Here is a 27,166-nt window from a genome sequence, read left to right as displayed (position 1 = left end):
AAGGATTATTCGGTTATGATATTTTATTAATAGTAATCCTTTTTTTTTGTTCATAAGTGGGAATTTGTATTCAAAGTGCTTGTGTTCAAAGCCAGATTATCTGTAGGTCTGTTTTGCAGTTTGGCAGTACAAAATGTAACTTATTTCTGGCAACGAAAAGAATGACTTGTTCCAAATTAATTTAAAATGCAGTAACACTTTTTTTTTTTATATAAAATCTGTACATGTTTCTACACTGACACCACTGCCATCCATGAAAACACAACACCAAACACTTAAAGCAACTGCAGGTTAATAATAAATTGGAAACCGCACCATGCTACTTTACTGGACGTAGGCTGTAAGTATTAGAGTAAAGAGGTCAGAAAGGCAAGTGACTTTTACAGCTGACTATTCCAACATGCTTAGCCCCCCTAAACCATCTACATTTTCCTAATATTTAATTGACCTGTTTAACAACCTATCACGTGGGTCCTCAATCACTCTACTTTACTGCTTCTGGTTAGATCAGTACTAAGGCTTATTAACTATTGGGGGCAGAAATTAAAAGTAGTTGGCCAGAGGTATTTTTGAAGCTACCAAATAAAAGGACTAGATTTCTAATATAACTTAATAATCTTTTGATTTTATAACAGCTTTTTTTTTTTTTTTTTTTTTTCTTACTATACAAAAAGGGATATCGTTTCAAACCAGAGCGTGCACACATTTTCTCCACTAATCTGATTAAATTACATTTTTGTGGCTTTTGTGACAATAAATAAAAATAACTGTTAATTAGAACAGCCTTTCGCGTGCGCTGGTCTCCCTCTGAACCACGGGACTCATGTTAACTAGCAAGTTAAAAGAAGGAGAGAGACTGTGAAGAGTGTGACTTGTGCCGAGTCTATTATTCAACGACAAAGATTTGAAAGATTAAATAAAATGACATCAGGTATCAATGAACAATTCATTTGAACTGAATAAAAACTGAAGGTTAAAGAATAGAAACAAGCGATTAAAAACGCAGTGATCTTTGGGCTTTCCTTTTTAGCACAATTCGAAGAGCAGCATTTGCATTTGTCTTGAAACCACCAAAAATGTGCTATGATAAAAGTTTAACCACTGCCATGACGATACTGCTTGTGTTAATGTGATACTCCCAAATGTTCAAGCCCCAGCTGTTCTGTTTGGCAGTTTCCTTAAGCACTGCGGTTCGCATCACATTCCCCACTCCATCTGCATAATTTCCAGTTAAATCCTTCAGATCGTATTTGGAGCAAAATTGATGCAAGGCAGTTATGTCACGGAGCACAACATAAGCAGTTTAATTTGAAAACACCTCTTATGATTCAAAGTCCAATAGCTGCCTTATAAATAAGAACCCAGAGACACAGAAGTCAAGGCAGCTATTACATAGGTTAATAGAAATAAGAGACTTCATTTGTTCTGACAAAGAATTCCTTCCTAATGAATCATTGCCCTTCAATTTGCTCTTTTACTTAACATTCACAAAGATTTTTATTGGCATTAGCAGCATGGTTGTGCCAGGAGACAAAGCTGTTTCAAAGCCCAAGGAGAACACAATGGAGACAGGGAGGAGCTGTGATTATCAGTGGGGTCAGGCTTTCTAAAGTTGCCAAATGTCACCCACTTCAAAAAGAAGGATCATTTACCCATGAACAGACAAACATAAAACGTTCTACACCTAAAAAGATGGAAAGGTCATTAATACCATTTCTTGAGGAAAAAACCTACATCGATTGTACAAGATCATGACATGGAAATTAACCAATAAATCACAGTCAATGATGTACGTGACAGAAACCATTTGAAATGTATCTTCGATGCCAAGATACCAAATGGGGTAGTGTGCAAGTCAAGGGGACGTGCCGTCTAACTGAATGTAATTTTGTTTTGGTTGAAGCCATGAAGCATTGCAGGTGAACACACGCACAGAGCACAAAGGACAGGAAAGAATAAAGGTTTGCAATATTAATTACATCAGCAATGTCCTGTCTGAGCTACCCGATGGATATAAATGATCCCATGGCACCAATGTGAGCTGGGACGCAGACATCATGGTTCTGGCTAGATCTTACCCTTTTAGCATTCCAAAAAATCAGTGTTCATATCTCGGACAAAAAATGCTAGCAGATGTGTTGTGTGCTTTTAGAAATAGGCTGCTGTCTTTCCTCCCCAGTGGTGAAAGCTTGCCAGTAGCAGCTCAGTGTAAATATAAATGCATTATTTATTTATTTATGTATTTATTTATTTATTATTACAGAAGATGTAAAGATAGAACAGTCTAAACTGTAAAAGGATGTGAATACAAAAGGTTTACAAGCCTTTACTAGAATATAAAATGCAGGATTTAAAGCCTCGATTAAAATAAAGAAAAAATAAATAATCGACCTTGAAAATCTGCAACGTCATACAAAGCATGTATGGTGCTCATGGAGGAGGTTTGTTCAAATATAAAAGGTAAAGTTGCTGGTAGATTTTCCACTTGCAGAGTGAAAGCTGAAGATTGATGAAAAAAAAAAACAATCGTCTCCTCAGCAATCCACTCTGACTAGTGACTCTGAGTAATATGCTTACATGTCTGCCTATTATGAGTGATAAGCTCATGCTACATTGCGAGATGCACACACTGTAGAAATGAATTCCAAGAGGAAAACGTTTCCACAAACTAAGAACAATTTGCATAGCAAAGAGAGCTGAACTTGTTTGAATAAAAACGAAAATGAAATAACTTCCTGAATCATACAAATGGATTTCTATTGTAAACCCTGCTTATTTTCTTATTGTTGATATTGTAAAGGGTGACTCAGTTCTGATACTGATGTACTGTAGACAGTGAGCATTTTGTTTTACTCAAGGCTCTGCTTCATGAACGTTGTCAGTTCTTATAATCCAGGGCTCGTAATGGAACATGAAACAAGCAATGCGATTGGTCGAGCAAGGTTCCAGCTGTCCGTATCTTGGATGGATACGGACAGTTGGAGCCTTGTCACATATTCTAAATCACTGCGCTGCCTCACAGAATTTAAACTAAGTATCGGTAGCCATCTTGCTTACACGCACTTACAGATGTACAGCTGTAACCAATTACCTGCAAAACATCCAAAAGTATTTGGATGAAGAACAATTAAATGAACTGGAAGACAACAAAACAGAAAAAAATACCAAATAAATAAATAAATAAATAAATAAATAAATAAATAAATAAATAAATAAATAGCTGTCTTTATGCTCACTCACCCCAACTTTGTCACTTCAAATAATGTATTTTTAGTGGTTTACAAAACGCTAAAGAAAAACACAAAAAGACACTTGTGCACATTATCCACCTCTCTCTGACACAGATCTGGAACACATTACTGAAATCCGAGACGTCACTGAATTTATTTTTATTCCTCACGTCTGTTCTCCTCAGTTTGTCTACACTGACAGGAAGATAAAGAAAATAATTGGCAATGTGCACACTATAAAAAAAAATGATCTACTTTCTATTACATGTTTTAATTGAATTAATTTACTCATCTTAACTTAGTGTGTAGTTCAAGTTCTACATGGGACTACTTTATTTGGCGTAAGGATATTTAATAAAAAACACTAATAATTTTTTTGCCTTAAACATGATGTATGCTTTTTTTTCTTCAAATTCACAGTTTTACCTGGATTATAAATGCGATAAGGCCCTTTAGGGCATCCATATACGTTGAATATACGACTTCACAAAGCCCCGAGGTGTCCGTATATTCGACATATATGGGCCGGGCCTTATTGCATACATATTCTCTGATGAGTTTTGAAATATGCGATTCATAATGATGCTGTGAATACGAGTCAATTGGTCAATACATTTTAAAAGGCTTTTAACTGCAGTAATTGATTACAGCTGAATAATCAATGAATTGATCTTTTCCTGATTGAGGTTATTGTTATTATTATTATTATTTATTTTTTAGCAGACACCCTTATCCATGGCGACTTACATTATTTTGTACATACAATTCCCCATTTATACAGTTGGGTTTTTACTGGAGCAATCTAGGTAAAGTACCTTGCTCAAGGGTACAGCAGCAGTGTCCCCCCTGGGAATGAACCCACGACCCTCCGGTCAAGAGTCCAGAGCCCTAACCACTACTCCACAGAATCACTGCCTGCTAATTATACCTGCAGTCTTATTTAATATAATCAGGGAGTTTCACAATTTTTTTTTTTTCGTTTTGTTTTTAAATTATGGCAATGCTCTCTTTTTTCTTACTTTCCATAAAAAAGTAACTTGAGAATGCTGTGGTTTTTATTACTTTGGAGTACATGTTTACTGTCTGTCACACGATACACTTGACTTTCATGTAAAAAAAAAAAAAAGAAAAAAAAAGAAAAAGTAGTTACTTGGTATCTTAAACTAGCAATATTTACCACAGTATTGTACCGCTATTTCCCGAATAATAGGCTACAGTTTTGTAATGATTTATACTGTATATAAAACAGTTGTTGAGAGATCTAGTGTTGAATACCTTTATTATGAGATTAAAAATCAAATCAAGCAACAGAATGACAGCATGGGAAATCAGACAGGGCTTGATATAAGCAGTTACACACACACACAATACTCTTCCTTGGTTATCTGACTCAGGAACATGGCCGTAAACAACATTTCCTCTTTGGCGAGCGGTGAGCCGGGGATACAGATAATAATTGGGCATGCTAAATTGGGGTGAAAACCGGGGTAAAAATAATTGGCGACGACTAAATTAAAAAAAAAAAAAAAAAACCCTTCCTCTTTGGCCACCCCCATTTGTGGAATAACTACAATACTCAATGAACTTGCATGTAGTCCTCTGTTTATACAAAAAATTAGTCATGGTTTTTAAGAACATAAAAATAAAAAATACCACGCATTTAGGTCATTACAAAACATTAGCATTTAATTATACAAGTGTTTGGTGCTCTCTACTATTTGGAATGATGATAGTTGTAATTATTGTGCAGGCTGCACAGCAGCTGCCCTCACAAACCTGTTACATCATCAGTGCTTGGACCTGCCCCATACCCATTGAAGTAGCCAGTGGCACCCACAGGCAGATTCAAATGTGCGAATGCACAGCTCCATCCAGCTGATCCCATGCAGCTGGGCAGGCCTGCCACACATCTACAAGTGCCTGGAGAGGGACCTCCACAGGGGGAAGTGTGTCCTTTCAGCTCTGCATGCTCCGTCGAGTCCAGTAACAGATAAACATGCCCAGGAGCAAAGCACAGCGACAGGCTAAAACTACAAAACTGCATCCTGCCACCTCATCGCTCATCTCACCTCATACATTTTCATCCCCACATGTGTGCGTTCTTCTAATTGTGTATTTAACCTGAAGTGTTTAAGTTAAAAATAAGATACACAATAATATGATTGCTGTAAATATATGTAACAAAAAAAAAACACACAGAACTCACAAATAGAAAGAAAATAAAAAGCCACAATCCCATCCTTCTGCAAGTGTTACAAATAGCTCCACTAATGCCCTTTTCATTCGGATGTCATTTGGGACTCTGACAACTGGGGGTGTTGTCCTGGCAAAGGCAAGGCAATGGAGGGCAGGAGACTGGCAGATCCCGTCAAGCAGTTGGGGACTGGACAGAGCAGCACAGAAACACCTGTGACCTGTGTGTCTGTGCTACCTAACAGATTCTACACCTGATCACCACCTGATGACAATCACTGTTATTGCCACTGCCACAGCTGTGTGCTTAGAGGAGGAGGAGGGGTAAGCCTCTCAAGGGAATGTGGAAAAAAAAACAAAAAAAAGAACAAGCGGGACACCTGCTGCAGCAACGGTGCACAAAGGACATTAACTTGATATGGAGCCTCGAGGAACAATTACAAAATATCAAACCAGGACATTAGAAGCCATTGAATTTGTTATCCTTGTATAAAAAGCAGAGAAGATGCTGTTCGGTGGCTACACTGCAGCTTCTGTATACAGAAACCCTAGGCTATGAATGCTCAGCACACACTTTGCATTGTCACTAAATGACTGCATAATTTAATTTCCAGGAAACCCATTACGTTTGATCAAAAGAAGATGAAAAACATATGAGAACTATTCTTCAGTGCTGGTAGAATTCATTCGGAACAATACCTAACAAGAAGAGAGCTAATTGCATCAAATATATACATCATATCAGCTAGCAAATCCAAGAGGTTAGTGCGGTGCCCAGTTCTTTGGTTTTAAGAAAGTCTAAAAACTATAAGAACAAAAAACAACCCAGATTCCCTAGCATCTATAGATCATTTCATTTTATACTCAAGTTACGAGCTTATGAAAAGACATCATGCATAAAAGCGTGTATTGAAGGATTTGTAAAATATATTATGATAGGACAGTCCTAAGGTTTATAACACTAGCATTTATGAGCAGGTTCTTAATTCCAGTTCCGTGCTCAGCTACATATGACTGTATATAGCTTAATGCAAATGCTCAGGAACACAGCATTAGATTTGGTCAGTGATCCACTTATGATTTAGAAAACTCTGAGGCAAACCTAATATTCTGCAAACAGTAATAATTACACTTTTTTCTTTTTTTTAATATACAAAATCATTGCATTACCACTTCCATAAGCCGCTCCTAACTGGCCCATTAAAACAAATGTACAAATACCATCCTTCAATTAGTGAATTCTGTATCTCGCATTTAAACTAAAAATGCTGGTAATATATATTTTACTGATTTGATTTCTATGTCAACATAATACCAAGCAATTCCCTCAACTTCCTACAGACAGGAAGTAACTGGTGTTCCCTTGACTCTGCTGGTGCCTTTAGGGTCGGATTCTCCCTTGTAATGCCATTTGAAATCCCTTTATTTATCCACTACGCTCAGGGTTACCAGTCTAAATAAGCTCTTGAAAAGTGCATTTCAGAAGTGTTTGAACATAAATGGTTTCCCTCATCTAACCTCATCTTTCGTCTTAATTTACAACAGAGCTAACCTTCAGGGGTTACAGACACATAAAAGAGTATTTTAATCAATCTGTCTAGAGGCCTACTTTCAGTTGGCACACAGGAGACCAGGGCTGGCTTCTTACAGCCTAAGACAGGCAACTGAATTGATTTTAATCACCCTTGAGATATGATGAGAATTAATTTTTTTTTTTTTTTTTAATTGAGGACCCAGATAAACGGTAATTAACAGAGGGGCATGAGGAAATGCAGGAACGTTGTAAATGCTAGAACAATGGTATAAAATCATAATAGAATGTCAAAATGTATTTAAAGTAACCATGTACTCTACTGGTGAATTTAGGCAGCCATGCTCAATGGTCCTGTACAGTAATTATTATTATTATTTGTTTATTTAGCAGACGCCTTTATCCAAGGCGACTTACAGAGACTAGGGTGTGTGAACTATGCTTCAGCTGCAGAGTCACTTACAACTACATCTCACCCGAAAGACGGAGCACAAGGAGGTTAAGTGACTTGCTCAGGGTCACACAATGAGTCAGTGGCTGAGGTGGGATTTGAACCAGGGACATCCTGGTTACAAGCCATTTTCTTTAACCACTGGACCACACAGTTACCTTTCTAAAGTGGAAAATGTAAGCTGTGGTGTTGTGGTGTCTTTTCAAACTGTCTACTTTGAAGAATTTTGAATTTTGAATATAGTTGATATTCATGCAACTTTTATAGACTTATTTATAGAAAATGGTCATATTTACTTCATCATACCAATACTTTTAATAATGCAGTCTTTAAATAACTCCAAGTTTTATGAATAGGGCTGAATGTGTGGGAAAGAAAACACGTTTAGAGTTTGATACAAACTATAAAAACAGTGTTCTTAAAATGCTCTTCAAACTGAAATACACACAAAATGAGAGCTGAGCCAATACTAATATCACAAAACAGATTACAGACTTCTGTTAACACAATAAACGATTACAACAAAGACTTGCTATCCAGTTTTAAGCATTAGCTTAGCAGAGATAAAAAAAAATATGTCATAAGTTGAGAGAGAAAAAAACAAACCAACACATTTATCAAGTTCTCAGCCTTCTTGCCTTGCCCAGTGATATATTGTGTATATAGACAGACTGGTGCAAAATAGCATTCTTCAGACAGACAACTGAATCTTAACCAGGGTACAGTAGTTTCATAAGGAAGACAGGAAGGTATAAAACAACGTAAGCCTTTCTATAGCAATGACACACCTGCGGATTGCAGTAGTTTTATTATATTATATATATATAGTTCTAGCTTATTTTTTGTTAGAATGATTAGTTCTGTATTTGCTCTTTAATAAAAGATGCCATGAGAAATACAATTAAACCCAAGTGACACTACCATAACATTGTGCACTTATGTGACAGAGTTATAAAAGACAGATCAATCAAATTAGCGGATGCAAACAGAGAAAAAAAAAAAAAAAAAAAACACAAAAAAAAAAACTTTTGGCCATTCATTCACTTACATTCGCGATAACCCGATCCAGCCACCAGGGGTCCCAAGATAAAAAGGGTTAAAAGCAGAAAAGGAAAGCATTCAGTCTTACTACCATGTCAGTGCCCATAGCTAACTTGTTAGTGCAAGCGTAATAGAGGAGAGAAAAGCATCAGCATCCATGAGTGTAAACACAACAGGTGCCTAATCAGTGCCAAGCGATTTGCTTGCTTTACATTCCCGTGAAACGCCTTTGACTGATCCGGTACAGCTCTGACGATTAGAAAAAGAAGAAAGCCAGGTGTTTTCAATTTAGCAAACCTTGTAATATTTGAAAGAACCCTACAACACTGGGTAAGAAAGATGGACTGTTTTCTTCTCTTGTTCATTTTTTAAGATGAAGTTGAACACGTCGTCAATCATCAAGCTGTGCCTATATAAAGAAATATATCTGCCTGATTAAATTAGGTTGATAGGAAATGTACATTAAGAACAAATGTGCAGATGTGGACAAAAAAAAACCCAAAACACCATGATTGAATATACCGTATGGCTTCATTTTCTACAACATAGTCCTTTAATCTGTGTTCCACATTGGCAGTCAAAGCTCTCTAATCTTTCTCTTCTAAATGTTGTAAAGCGATTGAAACCATTGATTATTATAACAGGGGTAGTTTTACTGCTTCTACTAGACTAGGGATGCAAACCTGGATTTGACATAATAAAAAACATTAAAGCACGATAAAACGGTGCGCTGAAATTACCCTACCTGCTATAACTCAAGAGCCTCCAGCAGCCAATTGTTGTTACACAATGAGCACGGTAAATATTGTGCCAGTCAATAGGATACACCAGCAGAGGCAGCCCTAGCTGAACTACAGGGACCCTTCCTCATTACACTAACAGGTCCATTCCTTAAAAGCACTTTGTTCTCAGACAACAGTCTTCCTTCTTGTGTCAAACACTTCAGAAATATCTAAAGGGATATGGAGATGCTTCTTACAGTAAACGGTTCATTACGAAGACCATTATCGTGCAGTTGCAAAAAAAAAAACCCAGCCTCTTTTGTAATGTAACGTAATGCAGTTATCATAAGAAATGTATGAGGGCTCAAATAATGAAAGGAAGACACAGCTACAATTTAAGAGTTCTCTTAAGAATACTGTTGTGCATATTTAGGTTAAAAAGGTAGATGAAATACAGCTTTCTACCCTAAAGCTTACAAGTATAATGACTAGGAAGCACTTCACTACTGGGAAGAAACAGAAGAAGGAATAAGCCAAACATTTTAACTTACTGAACCACATCAGATGTTAATATTTTTAACGAGGGTAAAGCTGTATGTTGCACTTGCCATCGCAAGGCAGAGTCTATTTTAGAGCTATTTAGATTTACTTTATTGGTATGAAAAACCCTGAGAACAGCTTGGTTAAGGAGCTCCTTCTCTATGATTCAACTGTGAGGTTAGGTCTGCTTCCACAGTATTAAAAATGAACTTAGTTATAACATTGGACAAACCACTTCTGCTAAACGGCTGGGAACAGAAGGGATCAATGAAGACAGGGTACTGAACACCACACGCTGACATGACTCCTCAAAATGCATTGTGACAAAGCGGAAAGCTCTTGAGTTGTGTAGCACACAGCCTTTGGGTAAAATGCTTTCTTATATATCAAAACTTGAAACTTCAAAGAGCTTAAATAAGGTTTGTAATTTGAAAAGTATGTTTCTTTCTGAAGTGTATCTTGCTGTATGAAGTGTCAATGCAATGTAAACAAATGAGGGAGGCGATGAAACATTTCTTGTAGTAGTTCAATTAAACACACCGTTACCTTTCGTGCTTACTAAGCAGCTGCTCCAGTTAATGCATTCAAGGGTATTCGCAATATAGAACATTTACAGGCTACAAGAACTCTGAATTCATTGGCACAGTATTCCAAGAAAATATTCAAAACGTGATACGACTTTATTTTAGTTTTTATTTACATATATATATATATATATATATATATATATATATATATAAAATTAGCCATAGGAATGCTTTTCAGAGTTAAACAACGGTCTTGTACATGAAATAATGTAATTCTTCATATTGGGTGTGGATATTATGAAGAATACTAAACCACAATCTGCCTTCATGATGAGTAATCTGAATGACCAATAAGTACTCCTGGCGCTGAAGAAGCAAGATTCATTATCTCTGTGCCCATTGTAATCTAATCTAAAGACGGTTTAAATGCTATTACAAAAAATTAAAACAATACTTTACCACTATGAAATAATAATTCTCTCAAAACCTCTTATACAGTTTCTGCACTACAATAAAAAAAGGTTTGTTGAATAATGTAAAAAAAATAAAATTTGTTTCTGTGGAAATACTACAAATGATGATTTGTGAAACACGGATGCCTTTATGGGTAAGCCAGAATTACTAAGCCTCTGATGTAATTAAAAGTTTGAACTGCAGGTATTGAAAAAAACAAACTAACTATGAGCTAGAATCCATTGCAGACAAAGCACATATTAAAACCTTTTATTTCCAGTCAGTCAAATATACAGAAAAAAAGTTTACTCTAAAACAAAAAAAAAAACTCCAGTAATTCATGTACAATTAAATAAATCCATGTTTTATTGTGGTCCTTTAAAAAATTCAAATCATTACAATTTCACACAATGATGACCATAACACACTGAAATGATCCTAACTGCTTTATCTAAGGTGTATTCAGTAAACACTCTGCCAGTCAAAAAGATGCAGCAGCAACCATTCAACCCATGAACACACACCAAGAGGATCGTTAGGGAAATTCCATACAGAAACCAGCCTGGGAAAAGCGTGGGTATTTTCTGTGCCTATCAGCGATGTTTTCAAATCAATAAGTAACAATGGGCTACGTTCTCAAAGCTATTCTCGCCACATCTTTTTTTTCCCCACAATTTAGTTCTGAAAACAAAACAATACTAATTACAACTCTAAAACTAATAAGAAACAACTTAAGCCTCTAGAGTAAATGCCTGAGTTGTTTATCTCTGGTTTGGCATTTTCTTTATTGCAAAAATTGAGCTGATGACAATTTGGAGTAAACAGCTTTAAGAATGCTCTTCAAACTCCATGTTTTATGTTGTTATACCAACAGCAAATACATTTGAAAGCTTTTAGAAACTCAGAGAGACAAAAGTAATACATGCTTTCCCAGAAGAGAAGGCAACACTGATTTCAAGATAAACAATTCAACTTATTTGCCTAGGATGCAAAACATTACTATTTTTAACAAATGGCCAGCATGGTTTATGCATTTTGCCGTCTATAGTTACTTCATGCACAAAGACACATTGCTTTAAAATGTTTCAATCCAGGGCATTGTGACATTAACAGAACATTTTGCCAGGGGAGAATGAATCAATGGCACAGAACAAAAAGTTGGCACTGTATCCCAGAAAGCATTGCAGTGACCCATGAAGCTCTAAATGATGTATCTGACGTCTGGCGGCTCTTCATATTACTGGGGCTCAGCTTACTCATGATCTAGTTGTTGGTATTTACACAGATTCAACCTGAAGGTTTGAGAGAGTTTTTTTAAAACAAAAATTTGAGAATTTTTATATCAGTTACCATAATAAAAAAAATAAAACAATTTTGGTCGGATATCAGTTTCATATTTACAAGCATTTTCCTTTAAAATAATTGATAAAAATAGGGGTACTAAATAGTACTTGTGGAAATAACAAATGATTACCGGTAAGCCAAATAAATTGTTTTCACAATCAACCATCTGTTCTATATTCAAATACTGAAACAAGTTCATTTCCATGAACACCAGCTGACCTTCAATAACCTCACACCCCTTACATGACGTGAACTCCTTTTTAGTCATTGCCTGAATCAAAATACATTCAAATCAAAACACAACCCGCCATAGCAAGAGCAACCAATAAACACTCCCCAAGAAGCAAGACTCCTGATCTAACCTGAAGCTGTTCAAGTGCTTCTCAAAATCATTTCAAACTACGCTCCACTTATTACAAAAATGAGTTCTGTCAGAGACATTTATGCCTATATATCGAAATAAACATGCGTGCAGTATCTACACAGGACCCACTAAAACAAATTCACAGTTTAAATACCCATTTGTCCATGAAGAGACACTTTAAAAAAAATAAATGTAAAAGTGTTTTCATTTCATTGCTTTAACTACAAAGGCATTTTAAAAGGATAGGTAAAAACATAAAAAAAAAAATTTAATACCTAAAAAAGTGGCAGGTTCCTTTTTGGCACAATCGTCAAACTAAGCATCTTTCATGTTAAAAAAAATAAAAAATAAAAGCAGTAAGCTTTTAGTTACTTTTAATATTGTTTAAATCTGTCTTGAATGTATGCCTTTGGTAGAAGTCTTTTTCCAGTCTATGCTTCTGTTCAAATTTTTTCTTCAAACACAAGATTAAAGAAGTAAACAAAGACACTGCATCATACGAAGATTTTCAAAAGAAATTGCAGACCGCTAGGATTTGGATTGAAGTAATCCACTTGGATTACCAGGGCTCTGTCTTAAAATGGCAATGCTGAGATCACAAAAAATAGGTCACGTTCACAAACAGAATTGAAGGTTCCAGAAATACAGTTCAAATGACTGTAATGCTTAATTGTACAACATCTTTACACTTCCATGCCAAAAAATTACCTTAAAGACTTGATTCAATAAGGATGCTCAGAAAAAAAGTAATTCCATGTAAATCCCATATATTACAGCAAAATGTAATTTAATAAGAAAGGCTCAACCCCTGACCAATCCTTGTGTCGGATAAGCAGTTATTTAAAACATACAAATCTGATACTATAATCCTAAACAAAACACTATACCAAATCTTTCTCATACTTCACTGCTTACAATAATTATATCCATCCCAGAAAGTTTAGCTAGTCATATTATCAATGCTGGCAATCACAAGACAGCGTTTTGCCTGTGTATTTCAGTTTGCCCTTGCTGATTTATCCAAATTATCAGTAAGGTCAGTGCCAATAAAAAGCAGCTTATCAATTAATTAACGTCCTTATAAGAAATGAGAAGAGACTATTGCAACCTCTTTCAATGCCTCAATACAATTGTTCAGATTATTTAAAAGTTATTCTGCCCAGGCTGGCCGTTTATATTTACAAAACCATTTCTTCAAAAAATCCTCCCTGCTACTGTGTGTTCCTGGTGGCTTTCTGATTGCTAGAAGCAAGTCTTTTGTGATGGAAAATTGTACTGATGGTGTGACTTTCAGCCTGGGGGAGGGTCAGCTTCTGGAGACGTTGTCACCACAGAAACTGCTGCCGCTTCCTGATGCGTGGCACGGCTTGTCCGCCCAGACGAGGGATGAAAAATGGCTTTTCCTGACCGAAGAGGCTTTGAGGGGCTACTTGGCAAAGAATTACCTACTTACCCATCAGACTGGAGTTCATGAAAGGCGTCGGGGACAATCCTTCGTGGGTCACTAATCGACTGTCACTCACGTGATCACTGTAATGAGGGCTGTCTGCAAAACCCTTGGGGAAGAGAAAGAGTATTAAACAGATTATTAGGTAGTGCCGCTAATTGAGTGCACTGACACTGTAATTGGTCAACTGTCACTATACTGTTAGCTTTCTTTATTGCATTAAAAATCACATTTAAAAAAAGAAAAAAAATGTTATCCTGTTCCTACCTGGTTGGCTTTTCAATTGGAAAACCATTTGTTTGTTTGTTTGTTAGTTTTTATCAAATGAATACATTTGTAAACAGACCCGTTTACATCAGTCAGGAGATACAGTTCCCAGTCGCCCCCGGCTATCGAATAATAAATATAGATCTACAAGCTTGTGTGCTTCTAGTATAACTTGTTTGTGGACTTATTATGGAAGGACATATTGCTAAGAGCCAAGGGGTTAGAACTAGAAGCCCCCCTGCCGCCAAGGCAATAGTGTTCTTCTCCTTATGCCACAGCCCCATCCAAGTGTTAAACCGGGTATGAGCAGAACCCCTCTGTAAATTAGATACAATACCTCAGTTTGATGAAATAGGTTTGGAAATAATCCACCAAACTGACTGGCTAACATGCTTTTCAAGATTCACTGTGCTTTTTATTTTTAAATGTCCCTATATTAAGCCACTGTTATAAGTATAGAAAACATACTTCAGGGTTTCTGGGTTATACAAAAAAAAAATAAGACTCACTGCACCCAGACTCATCATACCCCTTAAACGGACACCCTGTCATGTTTTATGATTTACTAAACAAGTGTTTATTGGAAAGCTGAAGCTGTCTAAGAATATTAACACACTATACTGAAAAGCAATTAATTAACAAACTTGAGTTTAAGTGACTTACGTGTGCATTTCAGATTTCAGAAGTCATTTTGGCCTTCAGATATTTGGTAGGCTTTGCTTGGCTGGTGGACCAGTTCCACTGAAGGTGTCACTAGTCTTATAATAGTCAAAGTATCAGAATTCAAATAGTGAGATTGTTAAGCAGGCAGTATTTTTATAGGCCGTGCTCAGGCATATTACACCCAGGTTCCTGCCAATTTAAATCTTTCTTCTTCCACTGTGGTTTAGAAGTGTCCTTTTTTAGAAAAGCTCTCCTCTTTGTGGCTTTGGGCTAAATATTGGTCACAGTTTTTTTTTTTTTTTTCTAAACTTCTTCAATAAAAGATGCTCGGGAGTAATACTAATCCTGCCCACTCTGAAAATCTCTCAGAAAATATATACGAGTGGTGCAGTGCTGCACAAATCAGTTTCCTAAAACTACATTAACTTTGGCAAGAGAAGCTGTACAACCGGCTGTGGTCATGGGTTCTACTGTTATACAGGCTTTCAGAAACTCATATTGTATGAACTCAACATACGCCAAATCGTATTTTATATATATATATATATATATATATATATCAATTTCATTGTAGGTGATCAAATCATTTTTATGCTGGCAGAATGTTGACTGTGTTCAGCATCCCGCTGAGAATTCCCACTGTGCCTGCATGGCCAATGATCTAGTCAATGACAAGATGAACTAATAATAGCCACCACCACCACCACCCAAATGAGTGCAACTACACAACAACTGTAGTCCGCAGCACTTCATACACTGCCAGAGAAAAGTAGTTGAACAACCTCATTCCTTCGATTTTTTTTAGCCATGTTTTTTACATTTTGATTAAGCAGATGCCTCAGGGAAATCCGAGTATTTACAATGAACCAACGTTTTAGATTAATTTAACATTATATCTACATCATTTCTCCTGCTTCTGCCAGAAAGCTGGAAAAGGCTGAAGCAGGGGCTGCAAGACAAGCATTGGAAAGCCATGGAATCGTGGTCAGGCTTACAGCAACAATGTACCAAGCAGAATCCTTTGGGACAATTAGATCATCAATCACAGAACAATCATCACTTCCCAGACTGCAGGTCAACATTCAAGAAGGCATTAAAAGGGGCCGAAACAGGCTCCCGCTATCTTGGCTGCACGCTGTCAGTTCAACCAAAGGGCTAGTAACTGCTGGCTAAATAACTGTCAAACAACCACTGCTGCTTAAGGATGCAAGGCACAGCTCCTTTCGCTACACTGCTTTAAAGTAATCTTTTGAGAGTCTCACGTCCCAGGTGAATCTTTGCCTCAGTTTAACTACTTCAGAATCAATGATACGCCTGTGACAGACATGAGAGAAGCAATCTCACAGTGACATTTACAGCTTGGTTGTGACCACAGGGGTGTCCTCTGGTAACCGTGGCCATAGCCCCGTCTGTCAGATGGGCAGCTCGGAGCAGCAGCTGCCCAGGAAACAGAATGGCTTGCAGCCAAGGTCAACATCATGTGGTCTGGCTCAGTGTTAAAATGGAATAAACCCGCACACACACACACACACACACACACACACACACACACACACACACACACACACCTAGAGCAAAGAAAGACTGCAGCCACTTCAAATGCTATTGTCCGTCTCTCTGTATATAAATATAAATTACTGGAAAGGCTCCTGTTCTCTTGTTCCCACAAACTATTAACCAGGAAACCTTGAAAGGAGACATTCAAAGAAAAGCAAGCAGGAAAGGCAGCTGTCGCGAGTTCGAGTCCAGGCTATTCCCCAGCCGACCGTGGACGGGAGCTTCCAGGGGGCGGCGCTCAATTGGCCGAACGTGGCCCGGGGGGAGGGAGGGTTAGGTCGGCCAGGGTGTCCTCGACTCACCGCGCACCAGCGACCCATGTAGTCTGGCCGGGCGCCTGCGGGCTTGCCTGCAAGCTGCCCAGAGCTGCGTTGTCCTCCGACGCTGTAGCTCTGAGGCAGCTGCATGTTGAGTTCGTAGTGTGTAAAGAAGCGGGCAGCTGACGGCACACGCTTCGGAGGACAGCGTGTGTTCATCTTCGCCCCTCCCGAGTCAGCGCAGGGGTGGTAGCGGTGAGCTGAGCCTAAAAAATAATTGGGCATTTCAAATTGGGGAGAAAATAATAAAAACTAATTGGCAACGACTAAATTTATAAAAAAAAAAAAAAAAAAGAAAAGAAATACCATTTTGAACGTTTCAAAACTTTACTGCTGAATTTTCAGGACCAAGATTTAACTAACAAAACATCTTTCCATTTAAATGTTATCATTTCAAACATTTCACAGGTCCAAATGCTTACCTAAGCATTTTAATTTAGGCAAATACATGTCAATGTAGTCTGCTGTGAATGTGTAGTATAAAATGTGCATATGAATTTATGCTAAGCCCATGCAATATATTTTGTATTATCTGAACAACACCCTCCAAAAATATATGTATATATTTTTTTAAATAAATACAAATCCAAGACTCAGCTAAGTCCCAATCCATGCTTGTAAGTTTTGCCTGTCAATGATTTTTAGAAACATTTCAGTCAGCTAAAACTGAAAAGGAAGTGTAAGGGAGTAGTTGCAGGTAGACTAGGTTTACTTGTGTATTAATCCAGTGGCTAAGCACCAGTTTGGCCATATTCAAATGAACAGTTTCACCTGAAAAAGTCTGAGTTGCCATATGCAAATCAACTGCTTCTCCAGCTTTTTAAATTATATTTACATGAACTTTGTTGTGCAGGAAAGAGGTGGAGCCCATTAACCTAAGCTTATCGACTGAAGAAAATTAACAATAATGATGGGTTTAAAAAAAATAATTAAAAAAATATCTTAACATCAGGACCAAGTGTAAATCACTAGAAGACTTCAGCAACTGTCAGTCAGCAGGCTTTAAAACGTGCCTTTTTATATATATTTTGTAATACTGCAAGTATTTAATTACAACATAATTAATTCCATTATTCTGAAGTGCTGCCACATTACAGTAGCCTATGCTTAGTGGCCTGTCAGGAGTGACAATGTAGAGGTTCGTCAATAATATCTGCCCATTTAATTTATGATCACATATCAGTCAAAGTCTAGTATATTATAATTAAATTGGTATAGTACAGTATTAAAATGTTTTCATAGTGCAACTGAGAAATTCAGAGACTCTTTAAATATAGGCTATTGATGCCCTGATGAATATAATTAGGAATGCCTTTAGTTAGCTGTGCTGAACTTTGGCCGTGTGTTCAGTGCCTGACAGTTATTGCTGTAGGCTATATCTCAATAATTATTACCACTGAAAAAAGTAATTTAATGAAACAAATGTCTATGTCACTTCACTACTTTACAATGTTTAGACATCATTTCAAGAAGAAAAAGTACTGGTACAGTAGGTTTTAGTTTTACTTTGATACATAAATTCTTAAAAAAACAAAAACATTTTATTAATACACTGCTTTCCTTGGCCAGACAGTTTGCATGTTGAATTTGCATTTTTGGTCGTTCTAGTATTATTATTATTATTATTATTATTATTATTATTATTATTAAAACATGAGTGTTGTTCTACATGGTTAATTTCTTGCTTGACTGTATTTTAAAACATTGATATTTTCTTTATAGTCCACTTCTACTTAACCTTGTACTAAAGTGACCTGTATGGATTAAGGTGTGCATAAAACAGGATTTCCTGATATCTATAAAAGACTATTTAATAATCTACGTTTTCATGATACTTTTTATATAAGAAGCAATGCATTCGTTATTATTCAAATTAAATGTTGTATAAAAAAAAAAAAAAAAAAAAGGTCTGGAACAACTACCAGTACTTCTGAATGTCATGCAATGTTAGATTTATTTTTGCTTTGTTTCATAACAACATATTTGCAATATAAAGCAGAACTGGTCATAATCAACAGTATAACTATTTATGCAAAATTCTCTTCATGTTTTGTTTTTACACTACAGTGTTTCCAGAACAGTAAATCCACTTCCTGTTATATTACTCTTACAGCACTGCAGACCTGCAAACTGGTCTAGTATATGGAACCACTCAACACAGCTGAGCAGTTTACCAGGTTTGGTATGGGACAAAAAGGGCTTTATTTCTATACAAGACACTGAAACTATTAAATAAGGTAAAGTAGAGTGTTCTTTTTAAATTCACACTTGCAACAGGCAAGTGTGAATTCAAAACCAACAGGCAAACACACAAAACAAGAACAGAAGTAATAACCATCACACAAAGGCCGAAGGTAACAAGGCACCTGGGGAAACTGTTTTACAGTTGGACACCCTTACATTCATGTAAGAGTGAAGTAGCAATAGGTCAACCAACAAATAGAAAACACAAACAAGGCTCTCCAACAGGCACTTGCTCTATCGCTGTGCCAGCCTCTCTATCGTAAACCTGTTCATTTTGATAAAGCGTTTGGCATCTAACCACTCATGCCTTTCCCAAACAGCCATGAGTGGTTTACAGTCACGCTTTGCCTCTGTGCCAGCCTCTGAGTCATTGCATACACAGCCTTTGTGCAATGTCAGGATGAAGCGTTGACAAGACTTCATTTCCCAATTGGTATGTGTGTGCCAATGTGTCTGTGTTTGTATGACTCATTTCATTAAAACTACCTAACTAGAAAAAGTGTGTTAAATTAAGAGAGTGGTGAATGTGAGTGTTTTCTAAACACAATACCAGAACTTGAAGGACATGCTTTTTTGTGTCTGATTCTGCTGAACTTTTTAATGTGACGCCTAATGCAGATTTTGTACCGAAGGAACTGCAGCAAATCTGCATGAAATTTGTGAGACCCGTTTGTACTGTACTGGCTGGAGCATCAGTCTGTTTACTCATTTCCTCATCCCAGTAATGTCAAAGATGATGATTTATATGTACCTGCAGCACATATATCATGCGTCTCAATCTTGTAATTCAAATCTGCCTGTCTATGGAACTATAGCCTGTAGATGTTCATTCGGGAAGGGCAATGGAAAATAAACAAGGTAATACAGGCTGTGTGGATCTGACATTTAACTGATTTCTAATGAAAAGTGACAAGAGATTGACATTAAATGAGATTTATATAGGACTCCAGGAAAATGAACTCAAAACCCAACTGTTTAACAATCATGTACAGACAAACAATCAAAATAAAATCATTTTGTATTAGTACACAGTGATGTAGCAAAATGTGTTTTTTTTTTAAACATTTTAAGTGCTGATATGCTGCTGTATATTTTCCATATCTGACAGATGCTTCCAGCAAATTTCACTCGATTTACAAAGCATAATATCAATGCTAGATTGTTTTTGGACGTGCAGTATATATATATATATATATGACATTTAATGGTCACTACATCTAGCCTAAAATAAACATTATGCTAAATGAGTTGGTTTTAGAATGACTGTTGGTTCCTCTTTCTTTGTTTAGTATCAGAGTGGAACGATAACAATTCCTATTAATATTGAAGTAACTGCAGAGAGAACCCACAAGAGAAATGTCTAGAGACTTGATATATACAAGACCAGAGAGCAAGACACAGGCATCAATGTTTAAATCTTGGTGAATTTAAAAAAAAAAAAAACATTTAAGGGTTGAGGTAAAAAAAAAAAAAAAAAAAACTACTTTTATAATGTAATCTAATTCGGTAAATAATCTTTTTTTTTTTCATTAAAATGCAAGATAATATTTATAATAAATAAATATTATCTTGCATTTTAATGAAAAAAAAAACAAAAAACAATGACTATCTAACTTGTCTGATTATTTAAAACTGTATCTATAAGAAGCTTGCTTAGATTTTACCTGAGCAGCACAAAAAAATTGATAATGACTTAAAACTGTAAAATGGCACCGTTTACTCTAAAATAATACTTAATATCTGTTGAGCGATTATATCTAGTATATAAACGTACCAATCTGTGTTTAAGATATAACATTAAATTAAAACAGATTCAAACCTATTTGTAAGATTGACACTCAACTATTGTTATGAAGTTTATACAAGCTTGTTCTGTGCTTATAAATAAAACAAACAACAATCTATAAAAACAGACCCAGTCTTCTTACCCTGGAGGACTGATAAGAGGGACTTGGCTGTCCTCCTGCTTCCCATGAGGCTGTGCTTGTTCTCTCCTCCATACCTATCAAGTAAAAAGACACAGAGCTCAGTTATTTTAACATTTAGCAGCTTTAAATCATTTCATAAAAACATACTGCAGGTGCACCTATATTTCTACGCACTTTTCTGTTGCTATTAGTCTTGTAAAATAAAAATAACCTTTTATTTATTTTTTTCCCCTTGACAACACTAAACCACAGAGCACAAAATAGCTGTAGAAGCCCAAATGATCTCATGCTAAACTACCTAAACTATTATAAAATGTCTTAAGTAACACTTCCTTTCACTGGGTCAATTCAAGAGCTTTTGCTTATCATAACTCCCCCATAGCAGCACATTATCAACAACAGCCTCCTGAAGCTGGTCCTCCAGAAATCAGCCTGGAGTTGAGTCTGAAACTCATATTGGATTTAAGCTTCTACAGCTTTTAGAACCATACCCTCTATGAGAATGAAAGATACAACAGAAAGCAGTTGTGTAATTCCTTATAAAATGCCAGCGATCCCATAACTAACCACATTTTTAAAACAATTCACTCATTTATTTTGTGTTTATATAAATAGCACACGAACATTTCAAGGCACTCAATATAATATGAAGAAGAGAAAAAAAAGTGATGCTAGTAATAAATTTACAATAAAACGATAAATCTGGAATGTAATAGAACTTGTACTTTCAAATGTTGCATTTCTGCAAAAGAAAAAAAGGGTACTGTGTTGTAGGGATTCAACATCTGCTCCATGTTGAACAAATAAAATATCTGAGCAGCCAAATTACGTTTAGGTTGGCTTTACTCGGTACAAAAATATGAGTTTTCACTCCAGTAATGTTGTTTTATCCAATATTGTTTGCAGATAATGATGTTCCTTCCAGATAATACTGTATAACTATCTGGAAACAGAAAACCACAGCAAATACAATGTTATGGATTCATCAAAATTAACCAAATAACATAGATTTTATTGCATTTATTTCTCAAATAAAAAACAAAACCAGTTATTAAAAGAGGGTAATGTGTTAGTTTTACAGTTAAAAAAAAACAAACAAACAGCAGCTTTCTACTGACACACAAAAAAAATCATATAAAACTGAAGCTATTAAATTCACACTATGAACTGAAAGTTTAAACAATAAGACAGAGTTTATAATGATTTTATTTTTGAGCGGGATATCCATCTCAAAAGTCTTTTTAATAGCCTTTTTAAATATTGCTGTTTTAAAACCAGCTGCATTTGCAGGCACTGAACTCCGTTTTATTCCATAAACAATTCGGTTCATTTCCTGTAAGGAGACCTGGGTCCCCTAGGGCACCAGAGTCTGAGACCATTAATTCCTGTAATGACAACACACTTGTCTCTTTCTTACAGTAACTTCTGACAGATTTCCCTTCAATCTATTTTTTCTTCTCCCTTGTGCTTTGAAATGTGCCAGCCTCTAAAACACTGATTTTACTGAACTGCTTGTCAGCTTTTTCCCAGGACCTGTCATTTATACAACACCTTAATCCTTATTGCCTTGCCTGGAAGGTTCAAAATAAACAAACATTCTGCAACTGTGACTTTCAGTATATATATATATATATATATACACTGCGTTTGTATACGTTTATACAAGATACGTTTCAAAAGTTTTTTTTTATTTTTTATCCACAATCTTTTTAAATAAAAGTTCTCAATATAAGTGACTTTTTTTCCTGTTAAGAGTGGTGGTTTTGAAAACATCCAATATCCTTCCTACTTAACTTAGAGACTGGAAAGCTGAAACATCAATGCCTATTTGGCAGAGAAGCTTATTTAAGTTCACTACAGGATTTGATGTTTGAGTGTTTAATTGAATTTACTGGTAGAAAGGAAGGTCTTACTCCATGGTAAATTAGACAGTGCAATATTGTCTTCCACTCCAGTATCACCGTGCTATTTGATTCTATAGACTTCCAGTCAGATTTTAACAATATTCTTTTGGGCAGGTAGGTAGAAAAATGGGTAAGACACGTCCAGGTCTACATTCAATTTATGGTTGTTTACATGTGGTCATATTAGCCACTGGTTGTAATGGTGTAATTTAAGCCTTATCCACCAGGGGTCAAGAAGGAGCAAAGTAATAAAGCTTCAGCTTGCAAAGAAAGACTCGTTAATTGAAACCATCATGCAAGTAAAAACAATAATAATCATGCGAGAAATGTTATTTAATTTTGACTTGGGCGTTGATTTGATAATCATCTACCCTGTCAGGATAAGCCAAAAAATCCAGCTGCGGCTTATCCTGGAGAGGTTAAATCAGCTTCTGTGAGCGTATCACAAAATACATTTCCTGGCCACTTTATTAACACAGCCCCTCCCCCTCGTCTCATTTGCATATGCAAACTACTGGGTCCTTTGACACCTCTGGAATTGTCAGTGATTTGCACATGAGGCAGACCTCAGTCAGCACCTTCTCCAGATCTCAATCCAAGTGATCATGTGTGGGCTGAACTTGTGAGACACCCTGGTGATATTAGGAAGGACATGTAAATAAAGGGGCCAGTGATTGTATATTTACCTTTTTTTTCTTGTTGTAAAATATATACTTGAAAAAAGAAATAGTTTATCTGTTGATCATCCCCACCCAAAAAAATAAAGGGAGTCTATTTAATTGATCAGATTTAAATATCGTCGCTCTTGGTTATAATGCGCCTCGGATTAGCGATTCATGCAATATTTCTACAGTAAATACAGTACTGGTGTTGTTCAAACTGTAAACAACTTCAGTTTCTGTCTCTCCCTTTTGATACAGTATCTGAACTGAAGCTGTGCTGGCACTTTATAACACAGACATCTTATTCAGCATTTGCTTTATAACTAAATAAAATATCAGGCCTATTACGTGGTTATCTTTCCTAATGCATTTACTTTTTTGCTGCGAGAGGAGCTGCGGCTTTCTCCGGCAGCCGAACCTGGAGCGAGCACATTCCCTCTTCCCCTCGCCCGACCCGCTCTCTTTCTCGCACTTGGTTTGCTTGTCTGTCACGTCAAACTGAACTCCTGACTGCCGTTTAGCCAAGCTACTTATAGTTTAAAAACTGCTAATTAAAATGATCCACGAGTGGGAATGTTACCTTTTTTTTTTTTTTTTTGTAAAAAATATAGCGGTGATTACATGGTGCTTTATGCATGGTTAATGCACGGAAATTTACATTTTTACTTCACTGTATGTGCATAGAGTTATTTTATTTGGTATTTTAGTCAGATGTGTGTTGTTATGTGTCCCGCGGCGCCCCTCCCCCTTTTATAACGCTCACGACACACGTTATAGCGAGGGAGCACTGTATGTGTGTGTATATGTTAAAAATAAAATTATGCCAAGTGAGTCAATGTTCTTCCCTTAATACCAGTAAATGAGAGTTTCTGAGTACTGTAAAGGGGATTTTGTCTTTAAAATAAAATTGTTCTTGAAAAAACATGCATGATGGAGATCAGATTTAAAGAAAACATTAAAAAAAGCTGAATAAAACTCTACAGCACTGAACGCTGAATAACAGCAATCCTATTGGGCCGTTTTAGAGACCACTTTTCCTGTGGTTTCTTCTGTTATGAGTCAGCTGCTTTATTTAACCATCTACTAAATCATTCAAGACAAATGTCATAAGACACTGCACAGCCAAGGCCAAAAATGTACAAACTGTAGTTTAGTGGGTGAAAGCTATAGATTACCACTACCTGAACTATAACCCGCTTTCAACACAGACGTTTATTTATTTTGATTTATATATATATATATATATATATATATAAAGTACCTTGGTAATATCTTGGCGAAGCGAATTCATTTCAAATCATTGTCTTCGTTATTATTGTTGAGAGTCTCAAGTGTGTATGAAGAGATGGCATCACGATATGTTTTTAACACCTCGCCTGCAATTAAGAGTTTTATTTCATGAGCTAAAGTTTTTGAATATTTTTTTGATGAATAGTTAGGAATAAATTAATGAAAACACATATTTATATATTAAAAACACACAAAAAAAAGGTTGCGATTTCCATGAACCTGGCTCTTAGTTGCATTCACAATCATGGACCCTTGTATACAGTGATTGTTTTTGAATCTCATTTGCAGCCCTGTTTTATCATCCATCAGAAACACGTAGATTCGACTGCACTTGTAGGGCCAGGCTGCAGATTTATGATGTCATGTTAGATCTGTGTTCTTTGTTATTCAAGGCGATGTGTGTTGTGTTCAACTCCAGCTTTTGCCATCCTTCACCACTGCTTCCACATAAAATGCTGCCATGTGTCTTTGCTACAGCAAGATCCATTGCATGCAGATTTGCACTGAAAGCTGCAGTCTGCACCTGTTCCCTCTGCTTGTACAGTGTCTGGAGTCTCATTTAGTTTTGTAGCTCTAACCAATAAACAAAAGCGTATGCTACAAAAAAAAAAAAAGTATTGTTTTTCTTTTCAAATTCAACTATTATATATCATTTTTAGGGGAGGGGGGTTCAAAAACGCTGTATGATAATGGTAAAAAAAGGAACACTTATTTATAACAGATATTCCATAACTTTAAAACACTTTAATATGAGGCTAGTGCCTTCTTCAATGCCAGGCATACACAGCTCCTCCATCAAATCTCTTGGACACAAATCAAAACAAAATGAATCCTGTACATATTACTGCTCTGTGGTAAAGATATTAGGCTGCTTGTTCCTTTGTAAAGAATGTATTCCTTCTGTGTCTTCAATGTAAAAAAACAAGTTCATTTACATGCAATGTCTGTCAAGTAGAGGATGTAGATTTTTTGGCAGTGACCCTGTGCTCTGTCCTCATCTTTGTCCCATTGTTGTTTTAATGCCTGGCAGCATCTAGAGATCTTTGTTTATCTGAGCACGTTTTCTTTATCCCTGGATTATTTATTTATGAACTGCATTTACGTTTAGCTTTTTTTTAAATTTAGACCATGATTTCCACAAATAATTAATTATATATTGTTTGCCTTACTGGAAACACAGTAGGCTAATACCTTGAATACAAAAAAAATGCCAGTTTGGATTTCTGCCATTCCTTAATGGTTTAATAAAAATACTCCATTCTGAACTATCAGCAATTTTGGTAAATTGTAAGCTTGATATCTGTCAGCAAGGTACAAATTTGTTGTTTTTATTTGTGGCCAGTCCAAACCCGGCAACGAAACACAGAAAAACACTGACAACACAAACATGCTCTATTTTAAGAACGCTGCATTTGAATAGTTAAATTTAGGGTACTACAAAACCAACAGTGATTTTAAAATCGTTTTCACAGCATTGCAATTCAGGTAGTCTCATTTTTCTTTGTTCTGTGCCAGAAATAAAATAAAATTAATTAGAAGTGTACCAATATAAAAATAAAATGTGCCAAGATTTTCTATTGTATGTGCTTTCACGTTTAATGTATCAACCAAAAACAAACCCATTGCCTTTCAGTTTGAGCTATGCCAGGTTTCCGCGTGATCTTTACCTGAAAGGCCTTTGCTTGTAACTATTTGCAACAGTAAAAACCTGCAATGGTTTGAACAACTAGAGGACACTGTATAATAACACTGTGGTTCATTTTTTGTAACTATTATTGTATCCATGAATATTAATCCCAGTTGAGAGATAGAAGCCTGGTTCTTTAATTACATTCCCTACCAATGTTTCCCGCTATAAGGTCAAAAATGCCATTAATATTACATTGATTGGTGCCTCTGTCTGCATACATGTCAACATTGTTGATTTTAACAGCTGTCTAAACCATGCTGTCTTCATTTGGAATCTTGCACAGTCACATGTTTAAAGAATCTCTCCTGATTGGCCAAAGACAAAATGTATCTAGGATCTTAAAATTGCAGCCATGTTTACTTGTTTAACAGAACAGGCTGTTCTGTTAAACAAGTAAAGCTGTAATCTACTATTTAAAAGGTGTTACTGATGCTACTAAAAGTGATGCGTTCAAGAACACCTAACATCCCAGTAGTTAAGGGTTTGTTTATTTTAATAAGTCATGTTAACTAGTGGAGGGGCCAGGAAAGGAAAGCTCTGAATGCCTGATTATTGTATGTGTTTCAGAAGACGTGACAGTGATAATGGGCATTATGTGCAGTGGGATACACTCAACAAGGTACAATAGACTTCCACAAGGGCGTCCCAACCCAACATAGTTCATAATTTTAAAAAATACAGTCTAACCAATGGCCATTTCTTTACTTATCATCAACGTCAGGGTTGAAAACCAGCTTTCGAAATAAGAGATTGATGGTCTGAACTCTGCTTTCAGTAATCTGTAGTTCACATTACAAAACC

The 27,166-nt window shown here is 36.2% G+C and overlaps 1 protein-coding gene across 12 annotated transcripts in view; it reads right to left on the bottom strand.

Moving 5' to 3' along the window:
• Positions 1 to 27,166, bottom strand: part of LOC117428040 (transcription factor 12-like) — a 102,250-nt gene that overhangs the window by 52,047 nt on the left and 23,037 nt on the right. For all 12 annotated transcript variants that reach the window (XM_058995187.1, XM_058995189.1, XM_058995190.1 and 9 more), the window contains exons 4-5: positions 20,820 to 20,893; positions 13,850 to 13,952 (exon numbers count right to left, since the gene is read on the bottom strand). In XM_058995187.1, coding sequence (XP_058851170.1) covers positions 13,850 to 13,952; positions 20,820 to 20,893 — 177 coding nt within the window. The remainder of the gene's footprint in view (positions 1 to 13,849; positions 13,953 to 20,819; positions 20,894 to 27,166) is intronic.

The sequence above is a fragment of the Acipenser ruthenus genome, chromosome 21, assembly GCF_902713425.1.
Source record: "Acipenser ruthenus chromosome 21, fAciRut3.2 maternal haplotype, whole genome shotgun sequence".
NCBI classification, from domain to species: domain Eukaryota; kingdom Metazoa; phylum Chordata; class Actinopteri; order Acipenseriformes; family Acipenseridae; genus Acipenser; species Acipenser ruthenus.
Note: the sequence above shows the minus strand (reverse complement) of the source record. Positions and strands in the feature narration are given on the sequence as shown.